This window comes from Corythoichthys intestinalis, chromosome 16 (genome assembly GCF_030265065.1).
Source record: "Corythoichthys intestinalis isolate RoL2023-P3 chromosome 16, ASM3026506v1, whole genome shotgun sequence".
Classification (NCBI taxonomy): domain Eukaryota; kingdom Metazoa; phylum Chordata; class Actinopteri; order Syngnathiformes; family Syngnathidae; genus Corythoichthys; species Corythoichthys intestinalis.
In genome coordinates, this window is record NC_080410.1 from 26640542 (window position 1) to 26654269 (window position 13728).

Consider the following 13728-nt stretch of genomic DNA (forward strand, 5'->3'; position numbering starts at 1 on the left):
ATCGCTCGGCCTTAAAAATGTATCGTTTTTTTAATCGAATCGTAACCTGTGTATCTAGATACATATCGAATCGGCCTAATGCCAGAGATTCCCAACCATAGTATATTGCCGTCAATGGGTTGTTTCCCCTGCCTACCTCTAGGGAGCGCTAGTGTACAACAACACACGCTATGAGAGTCACTGAAAAGACAAAAGCAGTTCAACAGTGGAAAATCAGACCTTTTTATTAGATGTTTTTAAATTCACAAGGATTTTGTCAAGAAGCTACCAAGGTTGGGTTTTGCCTTGATAATCCAGGAGCAAGGCACACTGTTTTTCACCCATGGTGCTCATCACTTTCAGTATCCCCTTCACGCTCTTGTCGACATCAATCTCTGCCTGCAGGTTGGATGAGGAAAAAAAAAAAAAAGGATTAAGAAAGGCTTGCATTTTTTTGAGCCTTTAAGATTCAGTTTTCAGGGAGAGGGACTTCCAAATCCAAGGCTACGTTCAGACCGCAGCTTGAAGTGACCCAAATGGTATCTTTTTGCTTTTGATTGAATCAAGTGTATTTCATGCCGGTCTGTACAGCCCAAGTCACACTGAATCTGATTCCCCCCCAAAATCCGATCTGGGTCACTTTTGTATAGTTTTAAATCAGACATATGTAGGTTGGATTTTTCGGAATGTGACTGCGGTCTGAACAGTCCAGTGACCCGAAACAATCCAAAAGCAATTTAAGAAATCCTACCATGACGGCTTGCTTCATCTTTCCGATTGTTGGCTGGCCAGACTACAGTTGTAAAAATGAAGAAAAATAAAGAGCCTTAAAGCTATATTTAAAGAGGTGAATGACTCCAATTAGCAAAGGACTGCTGATGTTTCTTTTACCTTGAGTTGCGAGTGACATTTCTACACTACTCTTTAATGGCTACTACGGAGAACTGTGCTTTGTCGATTTAGTAATCTCCCAGTTGTTGATAGCAGCTTAATGTTGAACAAATCAACGTTTTGACACGTCTATTTAGAAATATTAAATATTTAGATACTCCCGGTATAATATCAATATTCTATCTTGAACAATAAACACTATTGAAACTAGTGATGCACGATAATACATTTTTCAACCGATATCAAAAACCGATAATTTCCTGCCCCTTCCACCCGATAACCGATAATGTCACGCCGATAAATCTATTCAAATATGTAAGTAAAATTTTAAAGTATACAAAGATCAAATGTTACTGTGCAAAAATGTAATTTAGTGCTATTTTTTTCCACATCAAATGTGAACAAGTAGTAAATTCCAACAACTAAACAATTGCAATGACGTTGTGTAATGGTAAGCTTTTGGCAAAAATTATTTAGAGAGTAAACACCCAAGTTGCACAAAAATGCCTTTAAAAAGTAAGCCATTCCTAACATATATCACATTACTACACTGCAAAAACACCTCCTTAAAACTAGCAGAATTGGACAAAACTGTTGATTGCGCACATTTGGAGGCTAAATCAAGTATATAATTATCGAATAGCATTATCGGTTGAATTTAGTTTTATCTGGATTATCTGTGTGACGTCATAGTTGCCATTATCGGTCGATAATTATCGGTGACCGATATTATCGTGCATCTCTAATTGAAACCCACGCCATAGACTTCATAATGGTATTGGCGGGTCAGATTGGTCATGCACTGCGCCTCACATTCAAGTAGGGGGCCTCCCTCATCAAGAGGAGCTATTCACAAACGTGCATGTAGCCGTCGAATGCCAGATTTCTGTTGAAAAAGTACGAAAGCTGATCCGTATACAAACAGGAAGGATTGTCTCAGGAGTGATTTGTTCGAGGACTCAAGGTAATCATTATATTTTTTATATTATGCATGCGTTTTGAAACGTGAAAAAAATCAATGGGAGAAATTAGCCGCTACTGCATTGGCATCATAGTTCGCAATATTTACGTAAAATAAATGCTAACTGCACGTTTTTTTTTTACTTTTAATCAAGAATCGTGACTGTTTTACGCCCATATCTCTAAAGAATTCGGGGATTTAAGCATTTATTCAAAAGAATTTTCACCGGAAAAGTTCTGTTTACGTACGGCGGCTGCTAGCTACATTCACTAACAGACTAGCATAGTACTTCAACATATTTACATAAAATAAATGCTACCTGCACGTTTTTTTTTGTTTGGTTTTTTTTTTGCTTTTAACCAAGAATCGAGATTGTTTTATGTCCATATCTATAAAGAATTCGGGGATTTAAGCATTTATTCACAAGAATTTTCAATGAAAAAAATCTGTGATTCCACTTTGTCAGCTTTGATGGCCTCGCTAACAATGCAGGCCCCCTATTTATCAGCCCCGCACCCCATCAATACATTATGAAGTCTATGCCTAGGCGACCCACGTTTACTGCTTATCAGATATTAACGTCCTAACGCTACTCACCTTATCTCGCAATATCATCAATGTTCAATTGTAGTCTTTCGCGCATATACGCAATTGCTTACAGAGTTATTGGTCAAACGGCACTATAAAATGGATATATTAAAAAATATATATGGCGGAAAACACTCAGGTGACTTGAAGTTCTGCTCTGAGACCCCCAATTTGACCAAATTTCAAAATTGTCCTATATGCATGTGTGATACATCATTGGAAAGCTTAAAATCTCTATTTTCTGGAAGAAGAAACATTTTGAACAGGAGGGCATTCAAAAAAAATATATATATATATATATATATTTTTTTTTAAACAGCAAAACCCTAACTGGAGGCGAGAGCACGTGAGAGCAGAATTAAAGACTCCATGATTTTAACGAGATATTATCGCGTACTTACATTCTTCCGATCCCAAAACTCCATGTAGCATGTATCATCAAGTGTCAAGACACAGATGTTAATAGCCACAGCCGGATTTTTGGAGGATTTTACGGGTGAAACATGGTTAATAAAACAAGGGTTGCGATGCAGAAATCGCAGACATCAAGTAGTGGTCGAGATGTTCTTTTTCATATATTTACCCTTTTAAATGTTTTGTTTTTTTTCTTCAATTTTTCTTTGTTTGGATCGATTATTTATCATATAACATATCTGGGAAAATGCGACACTAACAAAAAAATTAGGGCTGTCAAACGATTATAATTTTTAATCGAGTTAATTACAGCTTAAATATTAATTAATCGTAATTAATCACAATTCAAACCACCTATAAAATGTGCCATATTTTTCTGTAAATTATTGTTGGAATGGAAAGAAGACAAGACTGATATATTTATTCAACATACGGTACACAAGTACTGTATTTGTTTATTATAAAAATAAATCAAGATGGTATCAACATTATTAACATTCTGTTAAAGCGATCATGGATAGAAAGACTTGTAGTTCTTAAAAGATAAATTTTAGTACAAGTTACAGAAAGTTTATATTAAAACCCCTCTTAATGTTTTCGTTTTCATAAAATTTGTAAAATTTCAATCAAAAAAATAAACTAGTAGCTTGCCATTGTTGATGTCAATAATTACACAATGCTCATGCTGCTGAAAACCATAAAATCAGTCGCACCGAAGCGCCAGCAGAGTGCGACAAAACAAAAAAAAACACAAGTAACCAGTGGACATGACACTGTGCTGTCATTTTAACCTGTTTGAGCGGGGCATGTGAGTTAAATGCGTCAAAATTTTAACATGATTAATTAAAATTACCGCCCGTTAATGCAATAATTTTGACAGCCCTAAAAAAATACAATTAATCGAAAGTTATGAGGTGGATATCAGTTACTTTTTTACGGAAGTCATTTATTTTCATTGTGAGATAATTTGTTTAAAAGTTTAAAACATGCGAGTGAATATTTTTTTTTTAAGTGTTTTTTTTTTCTCTAAACGAAATATTAAACATCAATGAATGATTCTAAGCTAAAAATGACAGACATTTTGAATAATAAATATAATTACTTCTAGAGATGTCCCGATCGATCGCGTCCGATCACGTCATTTTCAAAGTATCGGAATCGGCAAAAAAATATCGGCCATGCCTTTTTTGAAATATATATATATATATATATATATATATTTTTTTTTTTTTAATTAAATCGTTTTCTAATAGTATTTAACGTTACAAACATAATACGTTACACTCATCCAGAGTCTTTAGTTTCGGCTTAAGGTAGGGTTATCAAATTTATCCCGATAACGGTGGTAATTAATTTTTTAAAAAATGTATCACGTTAAAATATTTAACGCAATTAATGCATGCGCTGCACGACCCACCCACACATTGTCGCGCTCAATCTGTAATGGCACTGTCTTACCTATATAGAGAGATAAAAGGCAGCGTAAAATGAGTAGAGTGAATTTTGGCAGCCTTTGGAGCCTTTTTTTAATTGGCTAAAGCCTTACAATTCCTCTCCCTATGATTAGAAATATTATGAGAAGCAATGTGGGGAAGCAAGGTAGCAATTGATCTTTTTCTTAACACCTCATGTTATTTCCCAACGCAGAGAAGATATATCAATTGGTAGCACTGCGCACAGTCATGGTTCCACTTCCCATCATGCATTTGGGCATGGCGACAGTATCATTTACTGAAAGCTCAACAAATACACTAGATGGCAATATTTAGTCACAATATACAAAGCCACATGTCTTTCTATCCGTGGATCCCTCTCACAGAAAGAATGTTAATAATGTAAATGCCATCTTGAGGATTTATTGTCATAATAAACAAATACAGCACTTATGTACTGTATGTTGAATGTATATATTCGTCCGAGTTTTATTCATTTTTTTTCTTAATGCATTGCCAAAATGTATATGATCGGGAAAAATTATCGGGAATGATTGGAATTGAATCGGGAGCAAAAAAAACAAAAAAAACAATCGGATTGGGAAATATCGGGATCGGCAGACACTCAAACTAAAACGATCGGGAGCAAAAAAGCATGATCGGAACAACCCTAATTACTTCCCTTCTTTTTATGGCTGGGTTGAAACAAAAGCGATTGCGCGACGTCTGTAAACGGGGGTTTCCAGGGTAAAACGGACAAATTAAAAATAGTTCGGGGGCTTAATGCGCCATGAATCTGCTATGGCAGCACATAAAGATATTGTTCTATCAAACGCAACAGTTCTTTTGGCTTAAAATACAGCAGTTTATTTTAAAGAGGGGTGCAAGAGCAGAAACTGCTTTTTCAGTTTTGTCTGTTTTCCGCCATATATACTACTTGCAGCAACAACTACAGCAATGACATCGTAGTCAAAATGATAGAGGAATTTGAAGGACATTTGACTTGTGATCACCCCTGGACTGGTTGCGCATGCTCAGTAGCGCTTTGGATATCGACCGGGATTCCTATTAATCAGAGCAAAGGCGGTCTGAACGGCCACAGTCATAGTAAAAATAAAAGATATGACTAAAAAAATTGTATTAAGATCTTTGGTTTGAACGTAGGTAAAACAGACTTGAAATGGCAATGCCATATAGCAAGTAATCATAAAGGAATATTGTAGGTTTTTCTTTATGGAAGCTGTAAATTAGGGTTAAAAAAAAAAATCTGGTTTGAAAATACAGTTCTCTGAGAACACAATGTTAAAGTAAAATTTGGAGAGGGGAAAAAAGTCTAGATCAAGAAATCAGTTAATCTAGGACAGGTTTCAGGAACCTATGGCTCGCGAGCCAGATATGGCTCTTTTGACGGCTGCATCTGGCTCGCAGACAAATCTTCAATTATTAAAAAAAAGTTTTGTTATGTAATGAGAGGGCGCTAGAACCTCGGGGAAAACGGGGGGGCGTATGGGCCACAGGGGAAGCGTTTAAATTAGAAACCATTGAGGGGCGCTCACATTTTTTCCTTTGGCAAGCCAGTGATCAGGCGACATTCGGGACAGGTGCGGCAGTGGAGAACGCAAAAGTCTGATGAGGCGTCTGGCATTTGGTTTAAATAATAGCTATGCATCCGTAGCGTGGTGCAGACAGAGATGAAATGCTTCAGTCCGTTGCTACACATTTAATTTTGTTTTATTTCCATTTTTCTTGTACAGCTGAAACAAGATTAAAAAAAAACAACGTCCGTCTCGCATTGCTGCACACAGACGGCTCATTTCTTATTCACTCTAAAATGCTAATTCTTATATAATTATATTAACACATTTTTTTGTGTCATTTAACTTCTGCATTTCAGACACTACTAGCATTCACTCGTCATCCGCGCGCCATTACGAACACATCTGCAGTCATACATAAACATACTTAAAGATCAATATATTTCTGAACTATATTAACACACAATACATATCACAACCATCCTAAAATAAAGCTATCCGCTAATATACACAGTCAAATTATACTCTTTTTCTCACCTGAAACAAGAAAAAAAAAAAACAAAAAAAAAACTTAACAACGTACATCTCGCATTGCTGCACAGACGGCTCTTATTCGCTCTCAAATGCGGACAGTTATTGCCCATGCGTGCCAAGAAGCCAACACTGCCTCCTACTGGTTTAAAACCGTTAGTACAGCAGTCTTTTTAGACTGTATTTTGCACAAACACAACGAAATAAGATTAAACATTTTAAACATAGGTTGAATCTTTCTGTGGGCACAACAAAATAACTATTGTAATATTATCTATTATTTAAAAAGAATTCAGAGACTTATTGTACTTTGAAAGTGTTGAAATTACATAAAATGCACATATTACTTGTATTTTTAATTTTAAACATATTGTATGGCTCTCACAGAATTGCTTTTAAAAATATGTGGTGTTCATGGCTCTCTCGGCCAAAAAGGTTCCCGACCCCTGATCCAGGACATAAAAATATTATTCCCTATTAAAACAAAAGTATTCACAAAGTTTGAACATAACATTAGACAAGGGGATTTTTTTTGTGTGTCGCTGTGATCAGGTGATGCCATTTTCCCTTGCTCTAGTATGATAAATTAAAATGAATTACCATTGAATTTGGGTTTGAAGATAACAGGACTTTCTCGTTCAGCATTTCAACGTTTAAACAAACGGCTTCATTTCTTTTTAAGGTGTGGAATCCCTCTAATTACCAATCAGTGGGTGTGCTTAATTCAACACTGTCACTAAAGATTATTGCACATATAAATCCAAAAACTAACTATCAAAATGTGGCTTTCTTAAAAAATGAACTTCTTAAATGTACAACTTTATCTTTGTAAGTTTAGACTTTGGAGTGTAGCCCTAATAAGCCTTCATAAATTGTATAGTGTGGCCATATGCCATTGTAGTGGCGTAATGGAAAATCCCCAGAGTCAGGGCAGTAAGAGGTGTGTTCTCATGCATTATGCTGCAAACAATGTTTGTTTCGAGACCAGTTTTGTATTACAGTTTCTCAGTGTATACATTGGCTTGCCTCTTTGTTATATTTAAAGAGATTTCTTTCATATTGCATTTGTATGAGCTACTAATTTGATATCATGGGTTGGGCCTTGTGTGGGCAGTGTGTGTGTGTGTACACAAAGCAAAATGGCTTTAACTAATCACAAAGCATTTTGTGGCACCCATTGTGTGTGTCGGTGTTGTATGTCAACTCACATATTCCCCACCCGAATCCGTGCGCACCCAGCCTGGATGCATTAAAGTGAACAGGATTTTTTCCTTCTTAAACTCCTCTGAAGCGCACACAGTCAACATATTCAGAGCTGCCTGAAAATGAGAAAAGCAACTTGTTGAATGGTCAGGCCTAGCAAAGCCGTACACCTACACTGAAGATATTTACCTTGCTGACACGGAATGGCAGAACAGCCGCTTCTGTGTACGAATACTTTGTGATGTCCATGGAAGCCTCCATGGTTGAGATGTTAATCACGGCCGCCTTATTACAGGACATTCCTGAAATCTTGCTGGCCTTCGCCGCCACCCGGAGAAGTGGCAGGAACTCCTACAAAACGACCGGAATTTGGAAGACTCGTTTTTGTGTTGATAGGCACGAGCTGGCCACTTACTCTCATGATGTTCATTGGCCCCATGACGTTGGTTTCAAAGCTATCTCGCATTTGCTCAGGGGTGGTTTCCTGAAGATTCCCTTCCAGAGAGATCCCGGCATTATTGACCAGGAGATTGAGGCCGTCCTCGCCCACTTTGGGGCCAATCAGCTTGGCCGCCTCTTTGATGCTATCAAGGCACTTCACATCTGATGCGGAAGAAAAATGACCACTTAGATCAGTTTCCAAAGTTCTAGCTCCTACACAAAATCCATTTTTAAATGACTGCAACTGTATTTTAACACACAAAATAATGAATGCACATACAGTGGGGCAAATAAGTATTTAGTCAACCACCAATTGTGCAAGTTCTACTTGAAAAGATTAGAGAGGCCTGTAATTGTCATCATGGGTAAACCTCAACCATGAGAGACAGAATGTGGGGGAAAAACCCAGAAAATCACATTGTTTGATTTTAAAAAAACTTATTTCCAAAATCAGAGTGGAAAATAAGTATTTGGTCACCTGCAAACAAGCAAGATTTCTGGCTGTCAAAGAGGTCTAACTTCTAACGAGTTCTAAAGAGGCTCCACTCGTTACCTGTATTAATGGCACCTGTTTTAAATTCATTATCGGTATAAAAGACATCTGTCCACAACCTCAGTCAGTCACACTCCAAACTCCACTATGGCCAAGACCAAAGAGCTGTAGAAGGACACCAGAGACAAAATTGTAGACCTGCACCAGGCTGGGAAGACTGAATCTGCAATAGGTAAAACGCTTGGTGTAAAGAAATCAACTGTGGGAGCAATTATTAGAAAATGGAAGACATACAAGATCACTGATAATCTCCCTCGATCTGGGACTCCATGCAAGATCTCACCCCGTGACGTCAAAATGATAAGAACAGTGAGCAAAAATCCCAGAACCACACGGGGGGACCTAGTGAATGACCTACAGAGAGCTGGGACCACCGTAACAAAGGCTTCTATCAGTAACACAATGCGCCGCCAGGGACTCAAATCCTGCACTGCCAGACGTGTCCCCTTGCTGAAGAAAGTACACGCCCAGGCCCGTCTGCGGTTCGCTAGAGAGCATTTGGATGATCCAGAAGAGGACTGTGAGAATGGGTTATGGTCAGATGAAACAAAAATAGAACTTCTTGGTAGAAACACAGGTTCTCGTGTTTGGAGGAGAAAGAATACTGAATTGCAGCCGAAGAACACCATACCCACTGTGAAGCATGGGGGTGGAAACATGCTTTGGGGCTATTTTTCTGCAAAGGGACCAGGACGACTGATCTGTCTAAAGGAAAGAATGAATGGGACCATGTACTGAGAGATTTTGAGTGAAAATCTCCTTCCATCAGCAAGGGCATTGAAGATGAGACGTGGCTGGGTCTTTCAGCATGACAATGATCCCAAACACACAGCCAGGGCAACAAAGGAGTGGCTTCGTAAGAAGCATTTCAAGGTCCTGGAGTGGCCTAACCAGTCTCCAGATCTCAACCACATAGAAAATCTGTGGAAGGAGTTGAAAGTCCGTGTTGCCCAACGACAGCCCCAAAACATCACTGTTCTAGAGGAGATCTGCATGGAGGAATGGGCCAAAATACCAGCAACAGTGTGTGAAAAGCTTGTGAAGAGTTACAGAAAACGTTTGGCCTCCGTTATTGCCAACAAAGGTGCATAACAAAGTATTGATATGAACTTTTGGTATTGACCAAATACCTATTTTCCACCATGATTTGCAAATAAATTCTTTAAAAATAAAACAATGTGATCCCCCCCCCCCCCCATATTCTGTCTCTCGTGGTTGAGGTTTACCCATGTTGACAATTACAGGCCTCTAATATTTTCAAGTGGGAGAACTTGCACAATTAGTGGTTGACTACTTATTTGCCCCACTGTATGTACGATGAGTCACGATACCACGGGGTAATGCTAAATAATTTAAAAATGGCAAGCTTATTCTAATATGAAAAGTATTCTTGCCCATAGTGACGATGGTGATGATGTCAGGGTGCTTCTTTGCCAACTCCTGCAAGGCCTGTAAACAGAAAAGTCAATTCACTTAGTTTAGGTAAGGACATTTTGACTTTTGCCATCTGACCACAAGTCTTGACGCTTCAAGGCCACCATACTTTTTTTTTTTTTTTTTTTTTTTTAATTTAAAATTCACTTATAAAAAGTTGTATAAAAGTCTAAATCTGAACTACAAGTTCTGGACAAATTGTATAGGAATGCTTTGCGCTTTCAGTCATTTCTTATTCATTTTGGAGCAGTTTCAAGCCACTTCCTTGTTAACTTATTGGCCATGGCACTGAAAGATCAAGAATGGGTCCTCCCATTTTAAATGAATGTCTATTGTTGTCAATTTTGGGGTCCCTTCCTGTAGATTTTGGGGCATTTCCGGGTCACTTCCTGTTCATTTTGGGGCAATTTGAGTACGTTTTATTGTTGGTGTCAAAAATAATGACCACCAACAGAGATATTTTTTGCAGGTCCAAGTTGGAAATCAATAGACAAGTTTCCGAGGTACTTCGGCTTTACTTCCCTATGTCTGCTCGCAACTTCCGTTTTAGAATTTCTCCATCCAAATCAATAATGGAACTGGAGTAACATTACTCATCAAAATCCCTTAGAAAAGACAATTTGGAAATACCACATCCATCTGCCAGCATCACGACAGAGGAGGACAAGATGTTCATGAAGGCAGATGTGGAACCAAGCTCGTGCCACCACAACGACCAGGTGTTTTTGTAGCCATGTTGCCGCTGTATTATGGAATGTTCTTCCTATCCCTGCATTTTAATGTTTCCGGTGCTCAAAAAAATACTAAAGCTAAAATATTGCGCATGAAACGACTTGTTGCCTTTGATATTGTTATTACGATGATTGTACTTACGATGATTTTTAATATTATTTACTACAACTACTGTATCTGCCACTAGCTTGTTGCCAATCAGTATATGTAGATGTCAACGCATGAACGCAAATGTTAGAAGTTTTTTGTTCGTGTGTTTGTTCGGGTGGAAAACACATTAGGCAAGGGAAGATAAGTTAATGTGCCTCACAGTAACACTTGTTGTACGTTGATGGACATATATCAAGACGTCGTTCTACCCGGGGAGGCCGAGAGGCTGGAGGTGGTGAATCGCCTCGCGACGGACTGTCAGCACTATCCCGAGATCCAACTACGAACTTTTTAACTGCAGCAACTTTAAGATACGCTATTGGAGCTGGAATTGCCGAGGACAGCGGGAGAACGCCCGTCTGGTGAAAGGTTGGCGAGGCTGCAGAGCTCTGATATCACATTCTCGTATGCCATTTTTCCAATAATTTTATAAATTGTGATTTATTGACCTGTTTTGCACATGCACCAATCGTTTTAAATAAAACAAGGAATCATGTTGTCCAAATGTTTTATTGCGATCAATATCTGCAATAAAAAAAGAATGACATACCATGAAGTCTATGGACATACCATTTATATATATATATATATATATATACACACATACATAATTTGTAGTATTTCCTTGTAACAACAAAATCAGTGTCAGCCCTTCTGCATTCGGCAAATGTAATATAATTTGTAATTTCATCTCATTTTGGTCATTTAAGTGGCCGGCGTATCATTCTATACCTCACGTCAACACAGGCGGACAGGTTGTTATAATTTTGTCCACGAATGATCAACGACGTGATAAAAACAACCACACAGTACAATCTCATCTATGTCTCATCTACGCCGTGCCGAATCCATTATTGGAGATTCCGTGGGTTCCTCTGGCTTGATTTTGCAGTTTTAACTTCGTCAACACACTGCTAACTTCAACCACAACTCATGAAATTTTTTCTAAACCAGAAGTTCGAAGCAGAAATTTTCCAAGATGGCGCTGCCCATCGCTCAGGAAACTTGTCTATTGGAGTGAATGGACATGTTTTAGTGGGAGTTGAATGTCCCATTAAATGGACCTTTTTGAAAATGTACAGGGAAGGTTTTAGCAAATTTTGGCAGAATAGTTTATTTATGAAAATAAATAATACACACACGCACACACACAGTTTATGACCTTTGTGCATCTTGATTTTGTGAATTTTTCTTTCTGTGAATCATGTGAATGAGACAAGCTGTAGGACAAGAAGCATTTTGAAAGGTCGAAATATGTTTTTGCGATTTAATGAATTTTATCTATTTTTTTAGGGTGATTTTAGCGCAAACGTGAACGTTAGTGGCGAAATCAAAAGTGAGGCTGAACCAACCAAAATTCCATTCTTACATGTAGGAAATAATCGTCTCATGAACACCATTAAATCAATTTCTTGTAGGTCAAGGTGCAGTGTTCCAGGTGCATTCTGGGATGACTTTTCGTACCAGCTGTTTGCAGTCGGATTAAAATTCGTCACACTTTAATTGTGCTTTAAAATGTTTGGAGAGAAAAAAAAAACATGAGAAACATTTCAAAATAATTTTCGAGAGTATTTTAGGACGGCAGAGGTGATGTTTATAAAACAGCTACATGATTTTTAGACTTGAACGCTGAGTAGTTTGTGCGCATGCGCTTGGTGCTTCAAAACAATACGATTTTCAGTTTTTTTTTTTTTTTTTGTATTGGAGGTATGCTGAGAAGTAATTAGTGAGTAAGTAAGTTTTTCTAAATAAACAAAAAAATAACACGTCCATACAACAACGACTAGTTCGTATGCGCATGTGCGAGGCGCCTATCAAACGTTTGCTGCTGACTGACTTAAAACGCGAAACTCGTGAAACGTCGAAGTTCACTAAATTGGCGTTAAGTGTTCACGTGATTCCACCCACCTCAGCTCTGGGGCCGTTTGGGTCCCTGCAACAGGCAAAAAGCGTTTTCACTCGGCCCTTGTCCGCCACCATTTGCTTCACCATTTCCAGGCCAATGCCCCGGTTTGTCCCGGTGATGAGTACGTTAATCGGCTTGGATGCCATCTTATTGCCTTGAGACGCTGCTGGAGCTGACGAAAAGACGCTCCGCAGCGCGTCCATATTTGTATCTTTTGCCAACAACCCCGCCTGGGCACGCCCTCTTCCTGCAAACGTGCTTGCTTGCCAAAAGAAAAAATAGGGAACAATATACTGCTTAGTCAACTAATAAATCAGACATGCTTACCAAAAGAATCACGTGCACGGATTGACTTGATGCAAAATCGTGACAAATGTGAGGAAAATTCAAATAAACTGAATTCAAATGTGGTGCACGTTTGCATGCGCGCTATAGGTAAACAAGGTGTTTGCACTCAAATGTTGATGGACGTTATGCAAAGCAGGTGTCAAATCAATAGACTTTCTAGGGGTCAGTAAACCGGTTTTGCACAGACAGCCGTTTACAGGGTGTTGTATTACAAAAAAGGGAAAGTCTACACCTCTATCCTTTATCATGTGCACCCCAGCGGAACGAGTCTTGCTTAACAAATGGAAAAACAAAACAGGATTGTGTTGTTTTTCTAAAAAGTGACATGGACATGGGGCCAGTAGTATATTAAATATGAGAATTTAAAATTATTCGCCCTTTTGCAATGTCATTAATACCATTCTCACATTCACCTAGGCTGGGCTTGAGTATCAGTGTGTAAGTGCATCGGTACAGTATACAGTAGTATGAAAAAGTATCTGAACCTTTTGGAATTTCTGACATTTCTGCATAAAATCCCCATCAAATGTGATCCGATCTTTGTCAAAATCAAACAGTTGAAAAAACAGCATCTGCCTTAACTAAAATCACCCAAACATTTATACGTTTTCATATTTCAATGAGGGTAC

General features: G+C 38.3%; 1 protein-coding gene across 2 annotated transcripts; it reads right to left on the reverse strand.

Annotated features, from left to right (window-relative positions):
* Positions 1 to 204: 204 nt before the first annotated feature.
* Positions 205 to 13222, reverse strand: LOC130904605 (C-factor-like). Of its 2 annotated transcripts, none has more exons than XM_057817489.1 (7): positions 13079 to 13222; positions 12754 to 13013; positions 9924 to 9978; positions 7951 to 8138; positions 7725 to 7886; positions 7541 to 7651; positions 205 to 378 (listed from the first exon to the last, which is right to left on the reverse strand). In XM_057817489.1, the coding sequence occupies exons 1-7, from the start codon at positions 13173 to 13175 to the stop codon at positions 265 to 267; spliced, it is 987 nt and encodes a 328-aa protein (XP_057673472.1). In that variant the 5' UTR covers positions 13176 to 13222; the 3' UTR covers positions 205 to 264. The 2 variants fall into 2 exon arrangements, with proteins under 2 accessions (XP_057673472.1, XP_057673473.1); XM_057817490.1 differs by having other exon boundaries at positions 12754 to 13009; positions 13079 to 13221.
* Between the last annotated feature and the right edge of the window lie 506 nt (positions 13223 to 13728).

What these genes read in the sequence shown, in the direction of transcription:
- LOC130904605 (XM_057817489.1), bottom strand. Translation starts at nt 13,175, where the DNA reads ATGCAAACGTGCACCACATTTGAATTCAGTTTATTTGAATTTTCCTCA. An exon ending in CAAACGGCCCCAGAGCTGAG is followed by an intron (nt 9,979 to 12,753) that starts GTGGGTGGAATC and finishes TTCTGTTTACAG; the next exon opens with GCCTTGCAGGAGTTGGCAAA. An exon ending in GGCCAATGAACATCATGAGA is followed by an intron (nt 7,887 to 7,950) that starts GTAAGTGGCCAG and finishes GTCGTTTTGTAG; the next exon opens with GAGTTCCTGCCACTTCTCCG.